Source organism: Epinephelus lanceolatus, chromosome 1 (assembly GCF_041903045.1).
Source record: "Epinephelus lanceolatus isolate andai-2023 chromosome 1, ASM4190304v1, whole genome shotgun sequence".
Lineage (NCBI taxonomy): Eukaryota > Metazoa > Chordata > Actinopteri > Perciformes > Serranidae > Epinephelus > Epinephelus lanceolatus.
The window spans coordinates 22,742,387-22,756,304 of NC_135734.1; the positions used below are offsets into that span (position 1 = coordinate 22,742,387).

Consider the following 13,918-nt stretch of genomic DNA (forward strand, 5'->3'; position numbering starts at 1 on the left):
TTGAGCTCCTCTCTCTCGAAGCCAGACACCAGAGAAGTAAGTCTCAAACTAGTGATGCAATTAAGTCCAGAGCTGCTCCATAGACCGTTAATGTGAGCCTTCTTAATGTGGACCCACAAAATGTTTGTTTCCTTTTTTATAGTCAAATGAGCTTCATTCTATTGTAGTGTTCTTAGATCTAAAACAGCAAATGTACCCATATACTCAGAACACTCAGCATCATACTTGCGTTTGGCCATGTCATCGAGCCAGTTTGATGTGTCTGTTAAGAAACTGTTCATTATTCACTCACTCTACAGCAGGAAACGGCACTTCAAAATAAAAGCGCTGTGCTAGAATTTCACTGTACTTAAAAATAAAGTGTGTTTTGCAAAGTTGATATGTGTGCAAGTCACTTGGGGTCCATTCAGAATGGACCCAAGACCCACCAGCTGGGAACCACTGATGTAGAAAACATCTTTCCCCATTCATCATCAATGGAGCAGCTCCCAGACTTCATACTTGATGACATCACAAATTTGAATTTTAGCACTCTAGTTTTTGGATTTGGGAGAGTAATGCTCATGTTTACTAATGTGATTGGACTGTCTTAGACAACAGGAATAACATGTATGAATTTTGAAAATGAGTGTGGCTCTCCTTTAAACTTGTTTTATTGAGCTGTAACTAAATGATACGACTGTACTATGATGAAACACATTAATGCTGGTATTATATTTCTTACCAAATTTATAAAAATCAGAATTTCAAGGGTTGAAAATGCTCAGCACGCCCTCTACTGTTTTAAATCAGCTCTGAAACTTGTAATGGAAATGCAGACAGAGTCGACTTACCTACCTCATGAAATTCTGACAGCAGCACTGGTGACAAACTGCTCAAAACTGAAACTAGACAACTCCTGCCTCACACATCCACACCGACCTCACCGTCCTCTCTCACCTCTCAGCCTCTGGCCCACTTTTCAACATTTTTCAGAATTATGCAGTGGGGGTGGAGTTATGCTCAGACCTGGGGGTTCAGTTACACTTACATGTGCATAAGTGAACAAATGCTGCACAACTAAAATGGTGAGTCTGCAGCATGAAGTATCACTTCCTCTTCCTCACAGCTGAAACAACACAGTAACTGTATAAGGTGAGATGTGGTCAGAGTGCTGACTAAAATCAACTTCCTCTGAAGCAGAATAAATCTGTTTATAGGCATAGCAGCAGCACAAACACTGACCGTGAATGACTGACAGTATTTAAAAAGGAACACCAAAGTTATAAACAACTGAGTTTTATTCTTTTTCATTATTTTCATACATGTCTTTTGGCGGCTTCTTTACAGACAGCTCTTGCTCCACGTCTGTGATTTAACCCCACACAGACTGCTCTCTGCAAACATGGGTGAGAAATTTTAGAGACGAATTTGAAACAACAGTGACAGAATACACAGACTAACATACACAAAATACAAAAACCTTGCCGTTTTCAATTGCAACAACGCTATCTCGACGCCCCTGTACTCATGGCTATCAACTTGATTAATACTTTAAGGACCCGCCTTTGTTTGGGGATTTGTTCTAAGTGGCTGAAAATGAAACTGGTAAATATTTCATTATATACAGTCATTGATATTCATGAGTACAGGGACGTACTGGAGACAGACGTAAAGGGTGTCATCGCCAGATTGGTCATGTTCCTCTCATCTCATCTCCTCGCTGATTGGCTGTTTACTCCACTTGAGTGCTGATTGGCCCTTGGAGCGTTTTTCTGGCTTGTGTGGAACCAACACTGCTATCAGAACTGTGGAGAGAAGATGTCACAGTATTTTACATGTCAACATTTCTGTTTTTTTTTTTTACAGAAAAGAGAATTGCATCTGACCTTTTTGTGCAGAAAAAACCCCAAACAACATCAGAACTGAAGCCATAAAACCAGTGAACAAGTTTCTTACGTTCTTGAGGAATTCCTCAGCAACGATACGGGCCCTAGCGTTGACGGACAGTTTCATCTCGCTAATCTCCTTGTCGATCTCCTCCATGAAATGGATGACAAAGTCCACCAGCTTGTGTTTGTACATCTGCTCCGTGTGGAAGTTGGTAATCAAGAAGCTAATATCATATCCCTGAAACCACAATGAAAGACGTGAGTAAGTGAGGCTGGTCAACACGTTAGAAATTTGACAAAAGAGATCACACTGTGAATATTGAGGTATTTTATGTTTGTGTATAGTTTCTACAACATCTGTGCATAAAGAGCCCTATGACACCATTTAAATGTTGATTCCTCTTTTGTCACTCTATTATAAAAAACCCAGATTACTTGTACATCTATCTTATCTTACCTCTACTGGTTTCCTCCTCAGAATGAAGAAGTTCTCTGCTCTCATCATCATGAAGCGCATGAACTTGTGACAAAGGATCTTCTCAATCTCATCAGCCTGCAGGGAAGATTTTTATTTATTTTTAATGCATATTAGACTGGGAATGAAAATGAGGAAATGTGAATAGCTCATAACCAAAAGCAGTCAAAATCCTGCTGTTTTTAATCACCTGTTTGACAGCAATGCTGACTCTGACAGAGTTGATGGATCCCTCAATAAGAACCTTCTCCTTGTCATTACGGCTGATCACCACGGGCTGAAGTAGCAGCTCCTTACTGCTCCTGTAACCACAGCACAATCCAGCCATTACAAATAAAAACAGGCCTGTCAGTCACTGTGCTAAAGACCCTACAGGAACCCTTACAAGTTAGAGTGACTTGTTGGAAAACTTAATCTCCTCATTGTATTGGGGAGACACCTGCAGACAGGCTGCAGCAAATCCCCACTGGCCAATTTTACAGCCTTGCCCAAACTTGTGTCATTTTTTTCCCTCCTAGATTTTCTTATGCAAGTTTGCACAAGCCTGCACTTGTGTGGCAGCTGAGGATGATCTGCAAACAGCTTAGCTTAAGGGCAGGAGAAAAAGAGGGGAAACTGCAAAGTAGGGGGGGCAACCAGTGAGCCTGCCCACTCCAGAGACATGGCATTACACATACCTGACCTCCACCTCTGGCTTGTTGTGACGCTCCACCACCTGAGAGGAGAAGTTCTCCAGACAGAGGGCCGCCTGCAGTGTGGCCCTCACAGCGTTTAAGTAGGGGCGCAGAGTCGCTGTCTGGAGGAGAAATTACATTAGATCAATGTCCCTGCAGAGAAGACCAAGCTGGATAATGCCTTAGATCAGTGTACATGGGCAAACTGAACCTCCCAGTCTGGCGAGTGGTGACTCAACCAGCAGGGTCAGGCTGTGAGGTCAGGTCTGATCAGGAACCAAAATGAGCTGTGTGCAGGAATTCAATGGCTGCTGCTCAGATATAAACCTCTTACCGTTTCCCACCTTTACAACAACTAACAGACATTTAAGAAAGAAACACATGATGGTAATGAGTATCGACCTGATGCAAGGTCCTGGAAACATGAATCAATTCTGTTTGCATTTACATTAATGGATAGATGACCGACACTAACGTTACAGCTCATCCAAATTATTAACGTCCATCTACAACACTCTGCCTTTGCCTAACATGTACATAACTTTCCCACTGTCTCCTGACAGAGCTACAGGAGGGCTAGCTCTCATAGTAACGATGAGAAAAAGGGGCCGAGAGGAAAAAGACAGCTCAGCTCGATCACTTCAGTTTCTGCAAACCGTACCAAGGATGCCTGTCCTCTCATTTCACTGTAGCTCACCTGAAACCTCGTCTGTGAGAGACACGAAGCTAGCTAGCTTATCTCGCCCCAAATGTAGCCACAGTTAGCGGGGATAAACGGCTAAATAATGATAAATAAAGCTACATTTAGTGCAAGAGACTTACCATTTTTGTGCTGTAAAAGACGGAAGTTCCTCAGCCACGCCTGGGACTCCTCTTCCGTAAATCCTACATCGTCTAGTTCAGAGAAGGTGCGCTAGTTTTCATGTAGCTCTCCGTTTAAAGAGGCGGATCTGTCCACACATAAGAAACGCGGCTGCTTGCGCATATCACTCCGCCCAGGTGGAGTACGTTTGTAGAAATCGAGCATACCCTTCGATGCGTCTATTCCGGTCTGTGAACGGGAGACATGTCACTCATCAACCGTCGGTTTAGGAGTCATTTTGACCTTTTGTAGCCTATTCTCGAATAAAATGTGTTTAAATAAGAACTGTATAACCTAAATCTGACTTTGTTAAATTATTGAATGAAGGTTTTAGCGGTAATCTATTTTTTTGTGCACCATTACACAACATGGTTTGTTCCGATGATACCATTGTAGTATTAAGCTAACGTATTTACTGTGCTTTAATTTTGTTTCGATTAATAATAGCATTAAAAAAGTACTGTAGTGTTTACTGTAATGTGGGATGAATTTAACGCCCCTCTTTAAGTATTCTTTTTTTCGGGAACAGGCTATATTTTCAGTTGAATGTAAAACAATAACACCCCTCGTTACCTACAATGGTTTTTTCCATCATGGACGCCATTCACTGACGGTAAATATTTTTGCTCCTAAACATTCAAAGATATACATCAATGCTTTTGATTAGCACTACTCAGGCCTTGTAATTTTAAAACATAAAATGTTTATGTGCACAATTTTGAAATAATGGTGGCCATTTTAAATTTAGGAGTAATATAGCGATGTGGGCCCGCGAGCTCGCTTTCTATGAAGCAAACCTGCGTGTACATGTATTTGGGTGCGTGCATGAGTGTGTGTTTAATGCATCCTTGTGATGGAGAGACACATACAAACAGAATCACAGCTGGACATCTTTGTCTCATCTGTTTAGTTTAACCTCACTGTCCATCTTCTTGTGTCAGTTAATTCAGACAGTGCCAGGCCACACAGCATCATGAGTGAGCTGAAGGACTGCCCCCCACTCAAATACTACGACTTCAAGCCCGTCGAGCATGTCAAGGTTTGTCCCCGCTACACTGCTGTGCTCGGCCGCTCAGAGGACGATGGCATCGGCATTGAGGAGCTGGACACCCTGCAGCTGGAGCTGGAGACGCTCCTGTCCTCAGCCAGCCGCCGTCTCCGAGCCCTGGAGGAGCAGAGACAGGTAGGGGGGAAGTGAATCTAATATGCCACTGTTCACACTGCCTCTCTGGTTGTTTGCAGTTTCTAACTCCCCTCTGTGCTCCCCATCAGATCCTCACAGACTGGCAGGACAAGAAGGGAGACAAGCGCTTTCTGAAGCTGGGAAAAGACCCGGACCCTGCCGCCTCTTCTCGCCACAAACCAAAGAAGCAGAAGTTGGATGGCAAAGGCGGTCACGCACCTGGTCCAGGTCCTGGCAGACCCAAATCCAAAAATCTGCAGCCTAAAGTCCAGGAGTATGAGTTCACTGATGATCCACAAGACATTCCCCGCACTCCTAAAAACGATGCACCCAACAGGTCAGCAACAGCAGCTCTTTGTAATACCTCTCAGCCCTGTACATGCTTTGCCTAGTCAGACCTGTTTTGTTCTGGCAAGATATCAGTGTATTTGAATGTTTTTTTTAATTTCAGATTTTGGGCATCAGTCGAGCCATATTGTGCTGATATCACAAATGAAGAAACACGGTTGTTAGAGGAGCTTCTGAAACCCCCGGAGGATGAGGCTGAGTATTACAAAGTATGACACTCAAAGCCATGTATCTGTTGTTATATTATACTTAAATTCACTTAAGACGTGGCTAAAATCCTGGGTATTTTTATTGCGTTAAGTAAAATGTAGACATGTGTTGAGCTGATTGATGCTGTCTGGGTTGATTGTAGATTCCAGCTCTGGGGAAACACTACTCTCAGCGGTGGGCTCAGGAAGATCTGCTGGAGGAGCAGAGAGAAGGAGCACGAGCCAACGACAAGAAGAAGAGTCTCATGGGAGGGCCGCTGTCTGAGCTGGATGCAAAAGGTGAGTAAAGACTGCAGGCTGGACGTTAAATTTTGGCATGTATCAAACGCAGTACTCATCTTAATGTTTAACTGCTGTAGATGTCGACTCCCTGCTGAAGAAGTCAGAGTCCCAACATGAATCTCCAGAAGATGGATGTCCCTTCGGCCCTCTCACACAGCGTCTGCTCCAGGCCCTTGTAGAGGTCAGTATGTTGTGATCAAGCATGTACACTGCTAGATTTTCCAATAATGCATTAGGCTTTTAAAACAAAACATGAATGGCTGATGAGTGAGATGTGGCATTTGAAATACTCATGTTTAAAGGGACAGTTCACCCCCAAATCGAAAATACATACTTTTCCTTTTACCTGCTGTGCTACTTATCAATCAAGATTGTTTTGGTGTGAGTTGCCAACTGTTTGAGATATCAGCTGTAGAGATGTCTGCCTTTTCTCCAATACAATGGGATTAGATGGCTTCGGCTTGCACTGCGTAAAGCACAGAAAAAAATACAGTTGAAAGACTTTACAGCGATGTGTCTCTCCAGAAATCATGACCCAATAAACCAAGATAATCCACAGACCTTGTTGTGTTTAGTCTATATAGGAACTATTTTCTTACATGTATCACTACACAGAAGGAAGCATGCAACTATTCTCGGATGAGATGCTCATGACAGCGTGAGATGTAAACATTAATGGCATCCACTTCGGCTGAGCTGTAACATCAGTGCTGCTAGGTGAGCTAGCAGTAGATACATGCTTCCTTTTGCGCAGTGATATGGTTGACAGATGTAGTTCAATACAGCTGCTCTCAAGATAATTCACAACAAGGTCTGTGAATTATCTTAAATAATCAGTGCATGATTTCTGTAAAGAGACATTGCTGTTGAGTTTTTCAAAGGTGTTTTTTAGACCTTTGAGCACCACAAGCTGAGTGTCATCTAGTTCTATCATATTCAGGAGAAGGCAGATGTCTCTACGGCCAATATCTCCAACACTCTGCAACTCACACTAAAACAATCCAGATTGATAAATAGCACTTCAGGTAAGAGGAAATATACGATTTTGGGGGTGGACTGTCCCTTTAAAGTCAAAAAAGGGACCTCAATTCTGTCACCCATGTTCAGTGTTCAAGACTTTTATGTAAAGCATTTTGAATTACCGTAGAAATAAATGTGCCTTGCCTTATAGCTGATATCTCCAACACTCAGCAGCTCATACCAAAACAATCTAGCCTGATAAACAGCACTACAGTCAAGAGAAAAAAATCTGTATTTTTGATTTGGGGTGATCTGTCCCTTTAAATTCTGTGGAAACACTGAAACATGCTTGTACATTTTTCCTGTTCTCTTCCAGGAGAACATTATATCCCCCATGGAGGATTCTCCTATACCGGACATTTCAGGAAAGGATGCTAACGATGGCGCTGGGACTTCTCCTCGAAGCCAAGGAAAAGCTTTTAGGTATTTATAACATTTTTCCACATTAGGTCACTCGGCACGTTGGCAACCATGTTCACTCACAAGTTACACTCACACACCAACTCCGGTATCTGACATAGGGTAATTAAGGTCATGGTTATTCACAACACCCAGGTCTGCAGCTGTAACACTGAACAGAGATGTGCTGAAAACGCCTGTATATTTCTGTTTATGCATATTTGTTACTCGGCTTTGTTGAATTCTCAAGTCTGATTGGTCAATTACAGCACTCTATGATCTGTTACTTCTGAGTAGCAAACTGCTGCCATGAATGACAGACTGTTGCTGTGGCACAGTTCTGATCACAGACTCTGGAGGAAGCAAGAAAATCATTTTTATATACATTTTGAAATCAGTGTTTTTGTGTCAGTTATTGATTTCTTTTGTAAGAGGCCTTGTAATGAGCGGGAAAATGTGCAACAAGCAAGTCGTTATTGTGAAATGAATCCCTGCATCATCCTGTTGGGGTTAGTTTTGCAACAATAACCCGCTTGCTGTACACTTACCCGTACGTACTGTGTACTTAGGTGCATGTGTGTGCATGCATGTGGAATTAATTATGTACATGCAGGCAAGCATGCAAATTTATATTCTCCACATTTGGAGGGATGAAATGCTTTTAAAATCCATTCTAGTTTTGTGTGTCCTTAACAGTGCTCCGAGATGGGTTGTCACAATAAAGTTTATTGTAGGTGTCAAGTTTCCATCCAGAACTTTTCACCTTCACTCTGTGCTATATTATGTCATATCTTTGTTCTTGTTATCCCCTTCAGTGTTCCTCACACACGCTCTCTGGAGGCTCGGATCAAAGAGGAGCTGGTGGCTCAGGGGCTGCTGGACTCCGAGGAGCGACCTGGACCAGGAGGAGACTCTGAGGACGAGGTCCTGGCAGAGCTGCAGAAGAGACAAGCAGAGCTCAAAGCCCTGAGTGCTCACAACAGAGCCCGTAAGCAGGAGCTGCTCCGGTGAGGACACAGGCCAACAGTGGATGTAAACTGTATATCAAATTAAGTCTGACCCATGATCTGCCATTTTAACGTGTGTGTGTGTGTGTGTGTGTGTGTGTGTGTTTGCTGCTGCCACACAGGTTGGCGAAAGAGGAGATGCGCAAGCAGGAGCTGAGGCAGAGAGTCAGGGTGTCGGACAACGAGGTCATGGACGGATTTCGGCGAATCATGGCAGCCAGGCAGAAGAAACGCACTCCAACCAAGAAGGAGAAGGACCAAGCCTGGAAAGCACTGAAGGAGAGGGAGAGCATCCTCAAATTACTGGATGGATAGAGAGAGAAACAGTTTGTGTCTGTTTGTCATCCAGAAAAAATAGTTCCCCTACAGATTGACACAGAACAGCTGTGACAGCTGTGAGATGGTCAGTGAACAGCTATATTTATGATGATGTATGATACAGTGTACTGCAGGTCTGTGTGATTTGAGTAGGGACATATCTGTCATAGTTTTTATGTCATGTTCAGCAGAATGCTCATGATCAGTAACAGTTAGGTCACGTCAGAGACTTCCTCCCTTTTGTTTAATTTTTTCTTTGTTGTTGAATTTATGTTGCTTTTTATTTTTACCATTGTAATGTTATGAAAACAGTACAAATGAATGTTTGAATAAACATAAAGACTTAAAGACAGGTTATGTGTGTGTATGAGATTCAAGATTCAGAGGAGATGCACCATTGCAGTGTGCGCTGTAGTATTTTCTTTGGTGCAGATGATGAGTCCTGAAATCCATCTGGTTAGTAGCATTAGAAACAGGAAATCTGAATATAAAAATGATGGTTAAACATCACAGGATCATTTAATATTTCTTGTGCTGCTGTGTTTATCCTTATTGTTGATCATTTCCATAACTACAACAGTGCATAGACAGATTTTACTTTATATCTTAGTAACCATTAAAACCAAGAGCTCTCAGTCTTGTATCAGTGAGGTAGTGTCAGGTTCTTTTTCTAACTTTGGTTATCATAAAGATCAGTGCTGTGCTACAATGCTAAAACATCAGTGATGGCATTTTTTAATTTACAGCACCTTAAAAAACAGATTTACCCTCCATAACTCAGCACCACGAGTTGATTTGTCACTCCACCACACTATTTGGTCATATGACTATAAACTGGTGTAAGGTTTCTGTAATTCAACAGCCATGTAAAGAAGGAGTGGTAAACACATTCATGTAAACAAATATTTTTGGTTTAATGTTTTAATGACTCTTTTCTCTATGCAAATGTCTATGTCTTTAAAACCGCATACAAGAAATGTTAGTCTATAACCAAGGCCTGAAACCCCAGAGGTGTGGACTTGAGTTACATGACTTGGACTTGTGTCTGACTCAAATGTGATGACTTTAGACTCGACTTGACAAAATCAAAGAAGTCTTGCAGCTCGACTTGGACTTTAATATCAGTGACTTGTGACTTCACTTGGACTTGCGTTTTTATCTCAAAAGAATACTTGATACCTCCCCCGAAATCCAAAGATTAAAAAGTGGTATTTTAATTTGCCTTCATTTCCTGAACCAACTAACATTAACACTGTTCATTTCCAGCAAGCTGACTTAGATGCACATTGTTGGAACCAATCGGACAGCATCCAGTCAAGTTGCAGGCGAGAACCATGAAGAGCTAATGTGATGCAACTGAGCATTGGCTGGAAAAAAAATACACCAAAGATGATTTTGTTCACACACACACAAACTAGCCTATGCGGTGGCCAGCAAAAAAACAAACTGCAGTATGCAAAACGTGCAAATCAAAATACAGACGGAGACACAACAACTTCCGAAATAACTAGATTTAACAAACACATATTTCATAGCACATTCAAGATTTTCATAAATTCAAATATCATTACTCTGTTGTTAAAATGGCATTACATTTGGTAAAAAGTACATGATGTCTTGTTTTGGACTCATAAATCAATTTAGGACTTGGAACTTGCCAGTTTTGACTTGGGACTGAACTCTGGACTTGCCAGTCTTGACATGGGACTTGAGTGCAAACAATGACTTGGCCCCACCTCTGTTAAAGCCCTGTATATATACTGTGTACAGGGTTTGAACAAGCACAGAGACAATTTTTCTTTCATGATGGCTGTGAAGTAAACTGAGCCACGTGCCTGAGATAAGTTGAGCTTGAGGGTCATCTTGCTCTACTGTTTATGTATTCCTGTTAGAATAATGTGTATCAATATTACAGTAATATTGTTAAAACAATGGGAGGGAGGATGTGGAGAGGCAACCCAAATGCAACCGCCATCAGCTAGGTATACAGGTTTGTCGTCTGTAGATCTGTGTTTTTTTGGTTCATTTTATAAACCTATTTTTCCAGCTTTGTCTAATTTAACTTGCCTATTCTGTTTGTTTTAAAGTGTTTTTACAAATAAAGTCAGACAATTTAATGTGCTAATATGCAAAATAGAAACAAGTGCTTACTCTCTACTGTTTTGCTTCACAGTTTCTGAGAATCTGTATATCTAATTTTGTTTTTCATTATTGAATAAGAAGGTCAATATCCTGAAATATGGAGGCAAGTGTTTTATGTTTTAGTCCTGACTCCGCCCTTTCTGAGAAAACATTTAAAGAGTATCTTATCTTACTCAACCCCCTACATAAACTGTTAAGAGTTCCTTGTTACTGAGCCGTCACCACTAGATGGCAGTCATTGTCTCTTGTCTAGCAAAGTCTCCTGTGGTTGACATCAGCCCAACACAGTGTGTGTCAGTGTGGTGTGTGTCCAGTCTTCACGTGAAGATATCCTCACTGATCTTGATCCCGGGATAAAGCAGGAGACTGTGTGTCTCACAGTGTGCAGCTGTGTGTGTGTGTGTGTGTGCGTGTGTGTGTGTGAGGGTCACTCGGTTCACAACAGAGCAGTCAGACACACACTGACCCCGCAGGCATGTGTCCACCAGTGTCAAAGATTTAAGAGCCATGTCAGGATTTATTTTTTGAATCATGCTTTTTATCGTTTCCTCAAGGAAGAACGTACAGCATCCTAAACCATGACAAATAGAGTAACATGTAGCCTACAAAATAATAACATACAACAAAATAGTAAAAAAAAACATCAAAGAACACATTTTTCATAAACAAGGAGCATGGAAAATAACTTACATATACATAACTTACAATCACACAACAGGTCCTAAGCACATACATAAATCCCTGTGATTCTAACCCAACGTTAGTTCACCCACACAGGACACTATGTGTGTATAAGGGATCTTTAAGGCACATTTACCAAAGAATGAATAAAACAAAATATCAAAATAAATTAATAATACAGACAAAATTAAATAAAATTTAACATCGAAATCTGCAAAAAAAAAAACATTAAAGAGAAAATATTTGTATTTACTTCCCTCACCTTGACCCTGAACACATCTATGTCACTAGTTCTCCTTTTTCTTAAAGTACTTTTTACGTTTACATGATTTGATCTTCCTGATGTTTGTTTTACTCCCTGTGACCAAGAAATCACATGACTTTGACATAACAGTTACTAGGTTATCTTTTTAATTAGCCGGATGCGTATTCACAGGGGTTTAGTCATGTTTATTTAGGTCAATGTATACAACTGGAATACACATAAATAAATAAATAAATAAATAAATAAATAGATAGATAAACAATAATCTGTACTTTGAGGCAGTGACAAACCAAAGCAAGTTTATGCTGACTGAAAAGGTGCATGAAGCCTTAGCTTATCCACCTACCCTTATTTATGATATTATTTTGTTGAGTTCCCTTTACATTTATACACTGGAGATAAAAGAAAGAAACAAAATAATAAATTGAATGTGCCTAAATGTCCCAAACAAAAATCCATATAAACACTAATGGTCTTACCTTAGTTTTATATCTATCAGTCATCTTTTTTTAAAATATCTATTCAGTGTAGTACACATTTTAATTTCCTTTTTGAAACTATTTGGCTGTTATACATCTTTACTTTTTTGCATTTGTTCTAATCTTTATTTTTGTAAACATGCAAATTCCCTTTAGTACATACTTATTTTTACTTTCTATATTAATTGTGCAGTTTTAACATCCACAATTTTTAAGAGCATGTTAGTTTGTAAATAACAGCAGGGTTTCCTACATGTATAAAGTGTGCTGGAAAACTCTGGAAACTGACTAAATCCACATTAATACAGCTCGAGCATCTTTTCAGAGCTGACAGGTTGAAAATAATTTAAAGCTCATGTTCAGTGTCCCTGAGCTCAGAGCTTACAGCCAGGCTGAAGGCTGCAACAATGGCCCAATCATCATGTAAACCCCCTCTCAGTTTAGGTCATCGTCCTCCACGCAAATTCATAATGCCATCAGCCCGTGTGTATGAAAGCTTTTAATAACACACAGACCTATTGAATCCTCCTCACAGGTGAATGAGAGGCTGAATAAATAGCTGTGGCGGCCCCTCGAGGCTGGGCGTATCGCACAGCGCCTTTGTTGCATTTGTTGTCATTAGACCTAAACTGAAGGGCAGGTGGGTTTTGTGTCGATGCACTGCTCATACACGCTCAATGATGCTCGTCTGCTGTTTGCTCGTCTCGTATTGAGCTGCTTTTTTTTAAAAGGCTGGCCAGACTCCTTTTGACTGCCCAGGTGGTGTCATCCCTGATGGATCTGTGAGACTTTAACTTCAGCCTCAGCTGCTCGATCACGTAGCTCCCTCTGCTCTCCCCATGTGAAATTCAGCTACGTGGTGAGCTTCTTCACTCCTCACTGTCATGGCCTGTAAACGTTTACGGCTGTTTAAGTAGAGGGCTCTCCACTGGAGGGTTTGGGTAAATAACTCCAACTGCAGCATTCTGGCACAAGACGTGTAGCGGCTGCATGTCTGGAAGTTTTGTCTCTGTCTTCTTAGGCAATTACGAGAAGCCCAACAGAGTGTAAATACAGTGCTATCATGTGGGCAGGCTGTTGTGTGTTACGTGTTTACATGAGCACACGCTTATCTATGCTGCTATCACCCTCGACCTCCTGTCAGTGGGGCCTTTCTGTCCATTAGCTCTTTGTTTCACCAGTTTGTACGAACTATGTTTCTTTCTCCATGGCTCTCCTCCTACTCCACCTCCGTCCTTGCGTTCCTGAGCTGGAACTGAACATGGACAGAGGCTGAGACACACACACACACACACACACACAGATCCATAGGAGTAAAGGGATTTAACATAAATCTGTCGATCCTTTGTCCTAATATGTCAGCTTTCATGCGGCATTGAAAATGTGTGTGTGTGTGTGACAGAGATACAGACAGAGGTTGAGACAGCTGCTGAGGCTGGCTGGTCCACTGAGAAGACCCTCTGTCCAGCCAGGCCACGCCTCACCCCTACTCCTGCACAGAGAACTATTGTCTTCAGCGCTGCTTCCACTATTCTGATGTCATGGTTTGTCCTTCCCCAGAGGGCTGCTGTTGCTGCTGTGGTAAAACTTGACGGACCTTTTAGCCCACAGCCTGTGGCACAAACGACTGCATACATGCAGGGTGAGATAGTCGCACAAACACATAAAAACACTCCTTTGCTCCCACCTTTGTGACCCCTCCT

General features: G+C 41.6%; 2 protein-coding genes across 2 annotated transcripts; one reads left to right on the plus strand and one right to left on the minus strand.

The window, feature by feature from the left end:
• Window positions 1-1,262: 1,262 nt before the first annotated feature.
• LOC117256427 (actin-related protein 2/3 complex subunit 4) lies at window positions 1,263-3,971 on the minus strand. The gene is made up of 6 exons (XM_033625842.2): window positions 3,843-3,971; window positions 3,024-3,142; window positions 2,537-2,648; window positions 2,329-2,424; window positions 1,939-2,109; window positions 1,263-1,787 (listed from the first exon to the last, which is right to left on the minus strand). Exons 1-6 carry the CDS (start codon window positions 3,843-3,845, stop codon window positions 1,782-1,784), a joined length of 507 nt encoding a protein of 168 aa, XP_033481733.1. The 5' UTR covers window positions 3,846-3,971; the 3' UTR covers window positions 1,263-1,781.
• Window positions 3,972-4,354: 383 nt separating this feature from the next.
• tada3l (transcriptional adaptor 3 (NGG1 homolog, yeast)-like) lies at window positions 4,355-8,996 on the plus strand. Its single transcript, XM_033625847.2, has 9 exons — window positions 4,355-4,495; window positions 4,824-5,065; window positions 5,155-5,402; window positions 5,517-5,622; window positions 5,766-5,901; window positions 5,982-6,085; window positions 7,241-7,347; window positions 8,139-8,330; window positions 8,453-8,996. The coding sequence occupies exons 2-9, from the start codon at window positions 4,856-4,858 to the stop codon at window positions 8,643-8,645; spliced, it is 1,296 nt and encodes a 431-aa protein (XP_033481738.1). The 5' UTR covers window positions 4,355-4,495; window positions 4,824-4,855; the 3' UTR covers window positions 8,646-8,996.
• Window positions 8,997-13,918: the final 4,922 nt, after the last annotated feature.